The sequence below is a fragment of the Microtus ochrogaster genome, chromosome 7 (genome assembly GCF_000317375.1).
Source record: "Microtus ochrogaster isolate Prairie Vole_2 chromosome 7, MicOch1.0, whole genome shotgun sequence".
NCBI classification, from domain to species: Eukaryota; Metazoa; Chordata; class Mammalia; order Rodentia; family Cricetidae; genus Microtus; species Microtus ochrogaster.
This window is the reverse complement of record NC_022014.1, coordinates 27,114,542-27,129,462: the sequence shown is the minus strand read 5'-3', so window position 1 is coordinate 27,129,462 and position 14,921 is coordinate 27,114,542. Positions and strand designations below refer to the sequence as shown.

The 14,921-nt window shown below is 51.2% G+C and overlaps 1 protein-coding gene across 1 annotated transcript in view; it reads left to right on the top strand.

The window, feature by feature from the left end:
• Wscd1 (WSC domain containing 1) overlaps positions 1–13,714 on the top strand; it is a 29,544-nt gene extending 15,830 nt beyond the window's left edge. Inside the window, exons 5-8 of the mRNA XM_026780202.1 lie at positions 7,423–7,582; positions 8,590–8,754; positions 11,159–11,359; positions 12,749–13,714. Coding sequence (XP_026636003.1) covers positions 7,423–7,582; positions 8,590–8,754; positions 11,159–11,359; positions 12,749–13,101 — 879 coding nt within the window. The 3' untranslated portion in view covers positions 13,102–13,714. The remainder of the gene's footprint in view (positions 1–7,422; positions 7,583–8,589; positions 8,755–11,158; positions 11,360–12,748) is intronic.
• The last annotated feature ends 1,207 nt before the right edge of the window (positions 13,715–14,921 follow it).

Sequence of the window (14,921 nt, the reverse complement as noted above, 5' to 3'; positions counted from 1 at the left end):
CCAGATTCTACCCATGGGGTGCCAACAGGAACTCTCCCCTCAGGGGTCACAACTCAAACTTCAGACATTGGCCAAGATCTGTGGAGGTGAGACCCACAGCCCTGGAGAGCCAACTTGAATATGTTGCCCTGCCTTTCCCGTGGCACTGAATTCCACTTTCTGCATGAAGGCCTGGGGTGGGGAATACACTGGAAGTTGACCTGCCTGTGGCCTCTGCAGGGAGTGGATTCCTTCCTGACTTCCTTCCTGTCCAGAGTGAGTGCGGGGTGGGACAACAGCGAAGGAATGCTTGGCTGTACTTTCCTGTCCCCAGTCCAAGTACTTCCTCCCCTAGAAAGGCCAGTGGCACGGCAGGACTGACCAGCGCCAGCCTCATCACAGCTGCACTGGGCCAGAAAATCAGCTCAGATGCCACATGCAGTGAGAATGGCCAGACCCATACTGCAGTCCAGCCATGGGGGGAGGGGCCTGGGCGGTGCTCCCAGCAGGGTGTTCAGTGGGGCAGAGCTAAGCCTGAGGGTGTGAGCCTAGGGCAGCAGATGTGAGAAGCGGTGCTTAGAAGCAGGAGATAGAGCACCCCCTCCCTGCAGCACTTCTGAGCTACCTGCTGAAGGATCTCTAGTTGGGACTAGGTAGATAGCACAGATTTAAGAAGCTCCGGGAAGGTAACTGAGCAATAAAGAACATCTGGGAGCAAAATCCAGCCTCTAATGATCTGTTTTCACTAGCAATGTTAATTATATATAATAATGGATTCCACTCCGGCATTTTCACAGTACACATAGTGTATTTTTATTGTGGGCGCCCATCCCATCACCTTCTCCTGTTTTCCTCCTCTTTCTGTTGACCCCTTTTCTCTTCCCACCCAGTGTCTTGTGTGTTTTCACATCTTTATTAATGTTGATGGGAATTTCATTAGGGTTGTTTACAATAGCATACTGGTGGCTATGCCACAGGAGGAAAAAAATGTATTTTTTAAGATTATGTGAGATATGTGCCTGCAGCAGCCAGAAGAGGGCATCAGATCCCCTGCTGGACAGTTGTGAGCCACCCAACATGGAAGCTGGGAACTGAACTTGGGGCCTCCAGGACAGCCACAAGGGCTCTAAACTACTCAAACATCTCTCCAGTTGCCCCCACCCACCAAAAAGAAAAATGCATCTTAAAAGCCCTCTAAAATGGTCTTGTCTGATTTCTGATTTTTTGGAGATAAAAGGAAGCTTGCTCCTTTCAGTCACCTTGAGATCCCGATGCCTCCTTTCTTCCATGCAAGGTGGGAAGCAGCCGGGGTGGCGGGTTAGATACTTTCATTGTGCTGGTTCCATCTACGGTGATTAATTTAAAGACTGATATTTGTGTGCAAGAGCAGAGACTGTTGTGGGAGTGAGGACTCTAAAATGGGAAACTGTGAAGTCTAACACCGACTGCAAGCAGGTTAATAAGGTGTGACTGCCCCCCACCCCCTCCCGGTCATATAGCCTCTGGAACTGGAAAGGGAAGCATGACCCTGAGCCCCAGTAGATGGGAGTGTCCCACCCCAGGGAGACCCCCAGCAACCGCCTTTGCCTACGGTGGAGTCTGTGGGAGTCTGAGATCCTTGACACAGCAGGGTTTTCTTTCGTTGGGCCGTGTACGTGCTTTCCAAGAGCAGCTCAGGACCAGTGTTTAGCCCAGGCACGGTGGCACACACCTGCCATCCTAGCACTCAGGAGCCATAGGGACTGGATGACCGTGAGTTTGAGGCTAGCCTGGGTTGCACAGTAAGACTTGATCTCAAAAGAGCAAGGTCCGTGGATGGGGATCCCTGAGCTCTTGTTTTGCTTTGTAAGACCTTGGTTGCATCCCTAGGACAGCACATAGCAGAGCCGTTTAAAAACCCACACAGAACCTGCGATATTGAACTGTGCGTGTACTCATTGTTTTAGGGGGTTGCAAAGGTAGAAAGGTAGCTGTTACAGAAAATTTGAAGGTGCAAAAGTAGAAATAAAACTTACCTATAAGCTTAATGCATCAGAAAAAAAAGTAAGAGCTAAAAACATATCAGCCTTTTGACCTTATCCTAGATACGTGTGCAAGAGCTTTCTTTTCTAATGTAATCTTTGGGCTGTTGTGTCTTACATTCATCCTCTTCTTTAATATGACCTGGACATTTCTGTTGCTGTGCTGTGATTTTTGTAGATGTATGACTTTCCACCCCTCCTCTTCCCTCTGCTCCCTCCCCTCTCTTTCTCTACCGTTCCTTTCCCTCCCCTCTGTCTGCTTCCCATCTTTCTCTTTCTCATTTCTCCCCCTCTCTCGCTCCATTCTCTCCTTCTTTCTTTTATGCATATGTATGTGTGTATGTGCACACGAGCGTAGATGTGTGTGTGTGTTCACACACACAGGCAAGCACGCATGTGCAAGAGCTCACAGGTCCATATGCATGTGATGGCCAGAGGACAACCTTGGCTATCATCCCTCAAAAGCCATCCACTTTGGGTTTTATTTAGGCAGGGGTCTCTCACTAGCCTGGAGCTCACTAAGTAGGTTGCGTTGATGGCCTGCAAGCCCCAGAGATCAACCTGACTCTGCCCCCCCAGCTCTGGAATCCCAAGTATGCACCACCACATCTGCCCTTTTTAATGTGGGTTCTGGAACTCAGGCTCCCGTGCTTGTAGGGCAAGCACTTCACTAATGGACCTATCTCAGGCCTCCTTCCTTATTTCTTTTGTACTCTTTGCTTTCTTTTCTAGCCTGCAAGCACATTCATAATTATTTGCTTGAACCGCATTAACAAGGGAGCTAAGGATTTGTGGTTTCATATGTACACATGGAAGTACATAACAAACTTTGGATATGTTTTTCTGACTGTGTCTTGTCTTTCTCAAGTTGGTCCTGAGAAGGGCTTGAACTTGTGATTGTTCGAGTCCTAGTCCCTGCCTGCTATTTTTCATTTGTGATGCTGGCTGGTCCTGCCCCTCCCATCCTCCACCTTTTGTGCTGCATGGAGGGAGAACGCCTACAAGAGTGACACAGAATCCAGTGATGTCACCACTTACGTTTTGTGCTTCCCGCGTAGCTCACTGTCCAGGCGATGATTGTTTCTCTGAGTCCTTCACTCGTGGGACATGTTTGAGAAGCTGACTCAGGAGGAGCTGGCTCTGGCCCTGATGGTTGGATGCCAGGTCCCTGGGCTGTTGGTGGTTGGGTGTGCCTTTGCCAGTTCTTGCCTCTTACAGTGTTTGGCTTTCATGGAAGGTATTCTCTGGGAAGTTGGTCTAGTTTGCCTATTACCCGTGGACTTGGGTCTTCTCAAAGCCATGACAAGCCTACTGATACCCATAGGTTTCCCCAAGCCATCATGTTTGGACTTTTCTTGTACCCGTGGGATGGATGTTTAGCATGAGCTCTGGCATCTTGAGGCTGGATGTGTGCAAAAGGCCTGCATGGAGAGCTTTACACTGAGTGGGTGCTGGTGGTCTTGCAGGTGGAGCCTCTAGCACCATTCTTTGAGCCACACCCACATCCCCACCATCCTAGCTGTTGGATACTTTCTGGAAGGCACTTGGAGCTCATTTCACCCCTAGATCCCACTTCCATGAATGGAGATATCCACAGCCACAGCCCAGACCTTTGCTCATGGCTCCCGGCGAGATATAGAGCCTTACCCTCTATCTCAAGACCTGGCCCTTGACTGATGCCTTCTCCTGGGTCAGGCTCAGTCCCATCCTGCCCAAGACTCCATCCCAGGCAGGTGCAGGATCAAGACTACTATGCTGTGCATCCATCCTGCCCCAGGACACCGACCTAACTGCCTCTCCTCCCTCTCTGCTGGATCCCAACAACCCCACGCCATGCTCAGGCTTTCTGCTTACTTTTTCTGCCTGGCTTTTTTCAGCTTGTTCCCTACGCTCCCCCCCCCCCTTCCTTCTGTCTTTTTTTTTTCCTCGCTGAAGGTTGGAATGGGGGCAGGGGCATGGGAGAACTGAAAGTTGGAAGAGAGATAAGATTCATCAATATTTAATTTTTATGGAAATCGTGTCCTCGAAATCCCACGGGACTGAAAATTGTTTTGTGTTTTCAGGATCCAGTGATGTTGCTGAGGCGGTTATGTTGTAAATAAAACTGTAATACTATGTGCAGCTCTCCCGTCGCTCTGCAAACACCCAGAAACTTGACAGTTTAATCCATTCAGGGAGGCAAAAGGGTTTGGGTCACTGGTGGGGGCAGTGACATGCTCATGAAGTGGGCAGCCCTGGGATATGAGAATGGAAGGCTCGACCTCAGCAGCATCAGTGTCACCGGGGAGAGGTAGGAGCCCTCCAGCCTCAGCAGAGCACAGGCTGGGGACACTGTTGGCCTCAGCAGGGATCCCAAGATAACAGGGCCCTAGGCATAGGATGGCTGACTCAGAGGTAACTGCTTTCCCTTACAGCCTTTGATGCTCTTGACCTTAGCTAGCAGGAATATGGCATGGTTCGTTGTCAACAGGTTTTGATGGTGCTGGAATCTAAAAAGGATATTCATTCATTCATTCATTTGTTTGTTCATTCATCAAACACTTACTAAAACTCTGTCACACATTAGAAGACTGTTTTAGACCCTGAGGGTGTGGCGACACACAGGACACAGAAATCCCTTCCCCGTTTATATCCTTGTGAGCAGGGCAAGACAACAAACCAGGAGAAGAAATAAAACCTAGGGTATGCTGTGCGGTGGTGAGTGCAGTGGTGAAGAGAAAGGCGGGGAAGTCCGTGGGAGTTTACCCAGGAGACATTCATCCTTAGATGTCTCAAAGCTGCTCTGTTCACAGTGGCTGGAAACAGCTCGGACGGCCGTCAAAAAGTGAGTTGGTCAACGCACGGTCCAGCCACACGTGGAATTCTATGTGACAGTAAGAAGGAACAGGCTGCTGATGTGTGAAGCGGCAGGGACGGATTAAACAAATGGTTTTCTGAATGAAAGAAGCCACGCTCACAAAAACACACACTCGGCGATTCTATTTATGTGACACTCTAGAATGGATGCTGCTGATTCGCAGTGATCAAAAGCGGGATGGCGGTGGCCTGGGTTGAGGCAGGGAGAGATGTAGGAGAAAAGACAGTGGGACCTCTCGGTGGATGGAAGTGCTGCCTGCCTCAATGTGTGTTCGTCAGAGCTGGCCAAGCGCTAGATGTGGGGTCAGAGCACTTCATCAGGAACTTAACAAGCAGGATGCACATACAGCGGAGGAGGAGTGGGGAGAGCACTCAGTTTGGAAAGGGCTGGACAGAGGAGGCCTCACTGAGATGGGGGCTGGAAGAAAGCAAGAGTGGTGTGTGGGGAGGAACATTCCAGGCAGTTGAAATAACAGGTACAAAGGCCCTGGGGTGGGAGCCTGGCTCAGTAGCCAAGGAACAGAGAGAGCTGGTGTCTTAGCTGACTCAGGTTGCTACCTCAGCACCACGGACTGGGCAGATTAAACAGCGGGTATTAATCTTCACATACCTCTGGAGGCTAAAGCTGGAATCATAACTTGGAGGTACCAGCAGCCTTGGTTTCTCCTAAAGCCTCTTTCCTTGACCTGTATCTCCCAGGGTTGTCGGATGCTTACATTGGCCTGCTCTTCCTGTGAGATCACCAGTCACAATGAAGGGCCATCCCAACCTGACGGCTTTATTTTGACTAACTCTATGGAGAATTGTTTCTAAATAAGGTTCACTCTGAAACTCTACCGTCACAGGCTGTGCGGTAATGAGCAAGGCACCGCCAAGCCACTGTGTGCTCCCTAAGGGTAACACAGGGGCCTGGAAGCCCCCGTTGGGGTGAAGGTTCTACTGAAGGACAAGGCAGGACGCTAGTATGGTGAAGGAAGGGGGTAAAATTGCAGGGGCTGTATACCACTTTTCACCAGTTCACATCCACGGGGACTGACTTCCAGGAATGTCCCTAGTCTGGCTACCAAAGGGGCTTATTTGTAAGGCAGTGTGGGGCCCCTGTATGGAATCTACTTAAAGACACAGTGGGACCTGTCAGTCCCTTGTGTCGGTGAGCACAGCGCTATCCTAGCATGAAGAGGGATGGGGAGGTGGGGGACCGGGATTTCTGGGCTCAGAGGAGAGGCTCCACAGTGCCCTGGGAGTCAGTGATTAGCATTTCTTCCTGGCTGTGTCCCCCAGGCTCCGCTTCGCCTCCCCTGGCTGCGACACTATCTCTTGTCTAACATGAGTGCATGGCTCCTCGGCTTTACCAAGCCATGCACAGAAAGCGCTATTGATTTTCCTTATTTATTTATGAGATTTCTTGCTGAGGGCAAAAAATAAAAAGGTTTGTGCAGTGGCTCCCTTCGCAACAAACACCATCCTCCACCCACTGCCTCCATCTGTCACACAGGCTCTGGGCCTAAGAGGCCTGCTGTGCCCCTTGGGAGACATGGGGGTGGGGCTGAATGTCCCACCTACTGCCCGGCATGTAGTGGGTGCTCACAGGCATGTGTTGGGGAGGTGACTGAATGCATTTCTTGAATGAACTGTGGCAGACACTCAGAAGGGTAAGGAAACCAAACATGTCCCGTTCCTATGTGGAATGCCTACTGGATGTCAGGAATAACCACTGGGGCCCAGCTCATCTAGCCATCAGCCTACAGGGTATATTTTATTGTCTTTTATCAATGGTGAGAGTCTGAGTGGTTGAGCATCTTGCCCATTGTTATACATGTGAGCCAGATTTCATATCCAGGCCTTTAGGATTCTCTTTCTGCTGTGTGATGTGGACACTCCAAAGCAGAACAAAAGCCCACTTGAAAGCTGGCTGAGCCCTCAGAAATAGGTGTGTCCAGTCTCTGTCTGGTGGGGACTTTCCATTCTCAGAAAGGTCCCATCCATCATCTGAGCATGTCAGGAAGGAACAGGATTTGTGTTTCTCTACTCTTCATTCTTTGGAGAAAAGACTATAGGATCTGTCCCCATTCTGCTGTGAGACCTCTCTAGGCCAAGGGTTGGCTTTTGTCCATTTCCAGGGGGAGCGTAACTAGCCAAGGGTCTGTTGTCTAACAATGCGGCGCTCCACATCCCAAGCTGCCCGTGTCAGCAGAGCTGGCTTCCTGTCCCCACAGCTTCATTTATGTGGCTGTCTTCCCTGATGTCCCCATTTTACCACTCCTGCCAGATGCCGGCCACAGCCTGGACCCTGTTCCAGGACTGCCCAGCTTTCTGGCCTTTGTTCGCCTGTGCCCAGACGCTCACGCAGTGTGGTGACAGTTGTCACCCGTTCGCTCTGAGCTCCTGCAGGGCAGAAGTCATATCTCACTTCTGTGGCTACCTCTGGTTTGGACACAGAGCCTGGTGGTCATCCCTGCTGAGCCTGTGTGAATGGCAGCACCTCCACGGAGTGCAGCTAACACCTGAACCGCAGGTACAAGCCACTCCCTCCCTGGCCTCACGCTCCTCCTCTTCTTCCCTACAGGAGTTTCCTCTGGCCATCCTCCGGGGCTGGGACTGCTACTGTACCTACCCTACCCCCCAATTCAGCCTGCGGGATGCCGTGGATGGAACACTGTGCAGCCAGGCCCCTGAGGCTCAGGAGCTACCTGGCTACTGTGAGGTTTACCAGACACCTGTACAAGGTGAGCTCTGCATACCCTCCTGGACTGTGGCATTGGTCTGGAGCAGTGATTCTCAACCTTCCTAATGCTGTGACCCTTTAGTACAGCTGTGGTGATCCCCAACCATGACATTATTTTCGTTGCTGCTTCATAACTGTAATTTTGCAACTGTTATAAATTTTAATGGAAATATTTGATATTTCTGGCAGTCTTAGGTGACACCTATGAAAGGGTCGTTCTAACCCCAAAGGGTTGAGAACTACTGGTCTGGGCCCAAAGTGCTCCCAAGGCTAGAAAGACTAGGTATGCCTAACTATAAAGCCGCAGGGTACAAGTTATGTAGAGTTCCCTGCATCTCTTCTCAGTAGATAAGGGAGAGGAAAGGTCGGATGAGGCCAGGCTTCTTTTGAAAATATGAGCTATTGGGGATGGTAGTATAAGAGGCAGAGAGGACGAGCAATGAAAAAGGGGAATAATGCAAGACTCAGAGGCGCAGGAAGGGCACTTAGGTCTCAGAAGCCTCCATGTGCTTGCAGTCCCCTAGGGTGAGCATCATCACAGTTGGGCTCTGCTGATCCCAGGGACTGATGGGGAAGACTAGCTCATAGAGAGAAGCATCCCCGCTGTTGTCCAGTGCCTCCAGGGATTGCCCCCTAGTGACTTGTACGTCTTCCAGCAGCCCTGGGGAGAGACCATAAGAAGCACAGCTGTTGGCCTGAGATCAGCCCAGCTTCAGTTCATTGCGCTGCAGCGGCATGGCTGGATCCATAGTTCTGTCCATCTCCCCTAGCAGAATCTGGAGTTCTCTGTGTTGTGCCAGGATACTTTGGCTGTCCCAAAGAGCTAGAGTGGGGTGAGTGTCCCCAGAACACTCAACTCCCAGCCACGAGGGATGGGGGGCTTTATCATATCACTCAAGGTACAGGTAACAAATTGCTTAAGCACCAGTCCCTGTCCAGAGGACTTCAGCAACAGCGCTGAGATCACAGTGCAGGTGAGTGACTCCTTGGTGACTTCTGGGCTTTCAGACACCCGGTGCACAGACAGGAGGTTCCTGCCCAACAAGTCTAAAGTGTTTGTGGCTCTGTCAAGCTTCCCTGGAGCTGGGAACACATGGGCAAGACACCTGATCGAGCACGCCACTGGCTTCTACACAGGAAGCTACTACTTCGATGGAACCCTGTACAACAAGGGTAAGCCAGGGGTGCTGGGGAAGAAGAGGCAGCCCCATACGGTCCCCTCACAGACCAGCCCTCCTCAGAGCACTGGAATTTTCTCCATTGCTCCCCAGACAGTAAGGGATTAAGGGTGAAAATTAATCTGCCCATTCCTCTTTTTTCCTGGCAAATGGTAACTCTTCAAAATGCCATTTGTTTTTAAAAAAAAGTCCAGAAATGCTCAAGAACTTTATGATTTCTAATCTTTCCCCTGTAAAACTAAGCGGTCTCATTACGCTGAGTAAATTAACTTAACCGGCTCAAGTTTGTGAGCTGCTCAAGAACGCAGACCCTCAGACAAGTCAAGTGGTGTCTAAATTTGGCAAAATGTATTCCTCAGTTGTCACGGGGTACAGCATTTGCTCTGGGCTTCTGTACCAGAGTTTGGATTGCAAAAAAAGCTGATACTGTCAGAAACCAAACAACCTAGTGTGCTTGGCAGCGAGTGTGGTTGTGCATGTGTAGCCTCGCCCATCTTCCCTGAGAGGCTAAGGGCACCTACAGATGCGGGAGACGGTTGCCAGATAAGCACACAGCCCTGCTTTCTCTCACTGACCCCTGTGCCCAGGCTGTAGTGACCTACAATATTTGCCTAGGAGGCCTGTACCAGCTGCCTGGATTCACATGTAGATAAGTGGCCAAAGAGTGGAATGCCAGCTTCAGGGCTGCCAAGAGGCACCTGGGCTGTGGGCTCTCAGGCATGGTCTAGCATTCATTTGGCTATAGTTTGAATTTTCCTCTTAATGGCATCCTAGCCTGTTTGATAAAAATCAATCAAGGCAAATGCTTCTGGTGTTTGACCCATGACATTAGCAAGCTTTGGTGGGTAACATCCAGTTCTGGGTTTGAGAGTGAACATTTTCCAGGTACCAGGAAAGCGCTGATGCCACCGTAGATATGGATGCTTTGCAACCACTACCGAAGGGAGGCTTCCGTGTTTTCAAAACCCCAAAACAAGTTTATGGAGATTTAAGGAACCTGTTCTCTGAGCTGGGTATCCTGACCTATGGTCCAGGGACTCTGGGCATCATCCAGAAAGCCTCCAGAGCATCCCACTTTGTGGGTTCTCCTGCTCTGCTCCCTTAAGCCCCTGTGCTCCACACTTGGACCATATCACCTTCTGGTCCACAGCCTTAAAGTTGGGGTCCGCTCTTGTTCCTTGATTGCTGTCATATTTGTTCTTCCTGTTGCTGTGACAAAATAATGCGGATGGAAGCAACTCAAGGAAGGGCGGGTTTATTTGGATCACAGTTTGAGATGGAGTCCATCGGGGAAGTTGAGGGAGCAGAAGACTGAGGTGGCTGTGTCTGCAGTCAGGAAAAAGAAAAGCAATGGATGCTTATACTCAGCCAGCTTCCTCCTCTTCTGTGGTACAGGACCTGCTTCAGGGCAAGGTTGTCACTTTCCTTTGGGGTAGGTCTGGCTCCTTCAATTAACCCAATCAAGATTGTCCCCCATGGACATGCCAGTGCCATATCCTTCACGCGTGTGCCCAGAGGCTTGTCTCCTAGCTGAGTCCAATCTTATCAAATTATAGCACTAGCCACCAACTGATCCAAAGTCCAACACAAGGATCCACGAGAGCTTTGTGGAATCTTGTGACTCTGGGGACCAGTGAGTCCAGTCTGATCTTTTCTCTCAGTCCGCTGTCACTGAGATTCTAAGTGCACAGTGCTTCACCAAGGATCCAAGGGAAGGTGTGGGTAGCAGAGATATTGGTCTGGGGGACAACCCTCCATTCATGGGAGTAGGGTTATAAGTCCTCAAATGCCGTGGGTGAGGCCTTTTCCAGACTTGCCCTGGATCCTGTAATAGAGAATCTTTACTCTTGTGATAGTCCAGGGACCTGTGATAGGCTATGGCATAAGGTCATAGGGAAGCTCCTGTTGTTTACAGTCACTGGCCCATGATGGCTGCCTTGTCTCTCCTGGAGAGGTGGCTAGAAGATAGGGGCTTCGCAGGAACACTCAAGGGCTCAGAGACAGAGCTCTAGCACAGTTGTCAGGATGCTGTGTGACCCTGTGTAGGTCACATACCCACTCTGAGCCTCTGTCTTCGTCTGGGCCAAAATTCTTTGCAATGCTCCTCTGGAATTATCTCCCTGGAAAGTCCAACATTTGTATCTATAATCAGACCCTGGGGACTGCAGAAGATAATTTACCTCATGCCGATGTTGAGCATCCTCTTCCCTACTGGTAGACACCTCCTGTTCATACTTTCCCTGAGACAACAGTCGCTCCTGTGAAGGCCTCTCCTGCCCCCATTCATAGAACCCCCAGTACCCTCTCATCAGTCCTTGTGTTATTGTGGAAGTGGGATCACCCCAAGTGAGGGTGAGGATACCTTCCTCCACAGAGGTCCTCTGATTCCTCCTGAGCAGGGTTCAAGGGTGAGAAGGACCATTGGCGTAGCCGGCGCACCATCTGCGTGAAGACACATGAGAGTGGCCGGAGGGAGATCGAGATGTTTGACTCCGCCATTCTCCTGATCCGGAACCCCTACAGATCTCTAGTTGCTGAATTTAATAGGAAATGCGCTGGACACCTGGGCTATGCCCCTGACCGCAACTGGAAGAGCAAAGGTGAGGGATGGATGGCTTGGGCAGGGGACTGACAGGTGTACCAGGGTGGTGCAAGGTCAGAATACATGTTCCTGGCTGTGGGAAGGCCTGGTCACACTCATTTCTCCCCATCTTCCCCAAGCTTGCTCTGTCCACACTGCCATGCCGATGGCAAGCCAAAATCCTCCTCTATCCACCCCCAGTGGTGGGTGGTGAGGTCACATAGACCTAGGAGTTGCATAGAGCTGAGACAGCCCTAGGCACACATGTCCCTGTCTGTCCCTCAGCCTGAATCAGGAAGCCATGTTCACCTGCTATTCAGAAGTAGGAAGGGAGTGTGCACACCTGGTCTGTGTCCAGGGTTTAGCATGATCGTCCTTCCTAAGCTGCCCCCACTGACTTTTCTATGGTTTGTCCAAGTAACTCTCCAGATGAGCCCAGAGGGGAACTTGGTTTGTCCAGGGTACCGGGGTGATGGTGAGCAGGGCTGGGTCTTAATCCTGCTTCTGAGTCAGCTTGGACAACCATGGCAATACAGTGGAGATGGGGACTTAAATAACAGTTCTTTATTCTTCATGTCCAGTGAGGCCCTTCTCCCAAGTTTCAGACAGTACTCCACGGCCATATGGCAGAGACCCTCTTCTTGTAGGGACATGAATCCCATCTCAAGGGCCACACTCTTATGACCTCATCTAACCTAAATTGTCTTCCAAAAGCCTCTTTTATACACACTATCATATTCAGGTCCAGAAATGCAGACATTCAGTCATAACACCCTCGTTTCCTGATATGGCATGGACACTCTCTTTATGAAGTGATCCTCTTGACCTCAGCTCCTGAAATTCTACCATTTGCCAGGCCCTGGCTGAAGATCCTGCCCTTGAAGAACTGTGTTTTGGTCTTTGACCCCTCCAATCATAGATTGAACCCTAGTCCCCATTATGATGATATTTGATGGAGGTGCACATCTGGGGGTGATGATGTCAGTTAAGTCATGAGCAAAACTCTACCCAGGGCAGCATGAGTGGAGATGCTACAGGGCCAGCACCAGCTGAACCTGTGCTACCCAGGCAGCATTGGGTGGAGATGCTACAGGGCCAGCACCACTCCTCCTTGTCCAGGATAGTCCCAAATGTCAAAGAACTCACAGCACACAGGAGAGGGCCAGCTTTCGCTTGATACATGGCAGGCTATATCTGTCTTAAATTGGTACCCAAGATCTCTTTCAGGCAGACCTAGGCCTCTGCCAAGTTGAACTTGACAGGAACCCTTCATTCACACTGGACACCCAAGTGGATCAGCCTCAGGTCGAGAGGTCAAAAACAGGCAGCACCTTCTCCTCGACAGGCCCTTCAGAGCCAGCAGCCCCAGGAGGCAACCCTGGCTTCATTACTTCTCTCCCTGTTTCAGAGTGGCCAGACTTTGTGAATAGCTATGCCTCCTGGTGGTCCTCGCATGTCCTAGATTGGCTCAAGTACGGGAAGCGGCTGCTGGTCGTGCACTATGAAGAGCTGAGGCGCAGTCTGGTGCCCACGCTGCGGGAGATGGTGGCCTTCCTCAACGTCTCCGTGAGCGAGGAACGGCTTCTCTGTGTGGAGAACAACAAAGAGGGCAGCTTCAGGCGACGTGGCCGGCGCCCTCATGACCCGGAGCCCTTCACCCCGGAGATGAAGGACCTGATCAATGGCTATATCCGGACAGTGGACCAGGCTTTGCGTGACCACAACTGGGCTGGCCTGCCCAGGGAGTATGTGCCCAGATGATAGGCCTACCCTGGCTACCTGGTCCTGCTGAGATGCAGCTGGACTAACGGGCTGAACACTGCTCTAGTGCACTGATCTGTGGACCCCTGGGCTGCATGGCTGCTGGCACACAGTCAGCAAGGTGTTCTCGCGGGTGCAACTTCATGAGCAGGGGATCCACAAAGCCTGCCCAGACAGATGCGCATCGCAGGACACTCCTTGCCAGACACTTGCACATCATCAGACACACTTAGACATCATCCACCACTCACAGTGCCCATCTTAATGTGCCTAAGCTGTTTGAGTAGGGTGGAGCAGACACTCCCAGCTTTGCAAACACAGCCAGATGTGGACACATACGTACAGGTGCCAGGGTGTATGCTTACAGAGACTGACTGTCTGCCTCATATAGACACACGTGCACACACTCAAGGCTATGGGAGGCCTTTGGCTTCCTGGGTCCAGCTGGGCACAAACTGGACTTTTGGGGCCCTTGGCTCTGGGGGCTGGCGGTATTGCTCCAGGCAGTACAGTGGGAACTGGGGGGATGGAGGAGGTACACAGAGTATTGCTGATGGGTACTGTGTGACCCTGGCTGCGTGTCTGACATCCCATAAATATGTGTGCTGTGACATCCTGGCACTGCAAACCACTGTGTCTCTGCCTCTCTCTTCTCTATGGATGGGGCCTGGCAACACTGTGGCAGCATGGGGCCTGCTGCTGCCCACCCCACCCCTGCAAGCATACAAATGCTGACCTTAGAACAGCCACTACTATTCAGCATAGCGCTGTTACCCTCTTTTAGCTAACAACACCAGGACATCTAAGTCCACTTGCTTCTCCACCCAACTGTTTTGGGAAGCTGCATCTTCAAACCCTGCCTGTAAGGAGTGAGGGCCAGAGGCTGAGATGGCGGCTTGGCCTACAGGGGACCTCCAGACTCAAGGGTGACCACATACCAGCAGGAGGGGGTTGTGGTGAGAAAAAGAGGCCCTAGGTGATATGTCACCTCAGGGACCACTAGGAGCAGTTGCCCCTCATATTAGGAAGCCCATGCCCTATGGAAGTCACACAGAAAATTCTATACAAGCCAAGTAGAGAGACATCCACCTTCCTTCTGAGCACTTTGGAGGTGAAAGCAGTAGACTCAGGCCCTCAGGCTCATCATCAGCTTCGTATCGTGAATCTGAAGCTAGCCTGGGCTACACAAAAGAGCACAGAGTGCCAGGTGATCCTTGAGGCTCGACAAAGCCTCTGCCTGCCCCCTGCTGCAGAACCCTCCCTGATACCACATTCACTCTGACTTCGCCTGTCACTGCTACCATGACCCTGCCTCCACCACACTTCGGGCTTTGTTCCCCGTCCTTGGTCCATGTCTTCATCAAAAGACAGTAAGATAGAGATACAGTCTTCCTTAGTCATCCCCACTCCGCCCTCTGTGCTACTCACAGGGCGATGATGAGTGTGACCCCCTTCCTGCCAGTCTCACCAGTGTGGGATTGTCCCAGTGGGTGTGGGAAGCCAGTCACAGAGGAAAGTATATGTTATGTGATCTCAGAAGGGCTAAGTGAGCTACATCCCCAGGATCTTCAGGGAATGCTTCACAGCAGTCTAGAGGTGGTTTTAAATGAGAATGGCCCCTGCTAGGAAAGGAGGGACAGCACGTGTGCATGTGCGGAGGTTTGGAGGTCCCTCTACCTCTGCAGTAGGAGGAGGGACGTAGAAATGGACTTGGCTCTCATAGCCTTTTAGCGTTCAGCCTAGCCTGCCAGCCTGAGACCAGAATAACTGCTTATGCTCACAGGCCTTGTTAGGTCACCTTTGCTGTGTGTCTTGTGCTC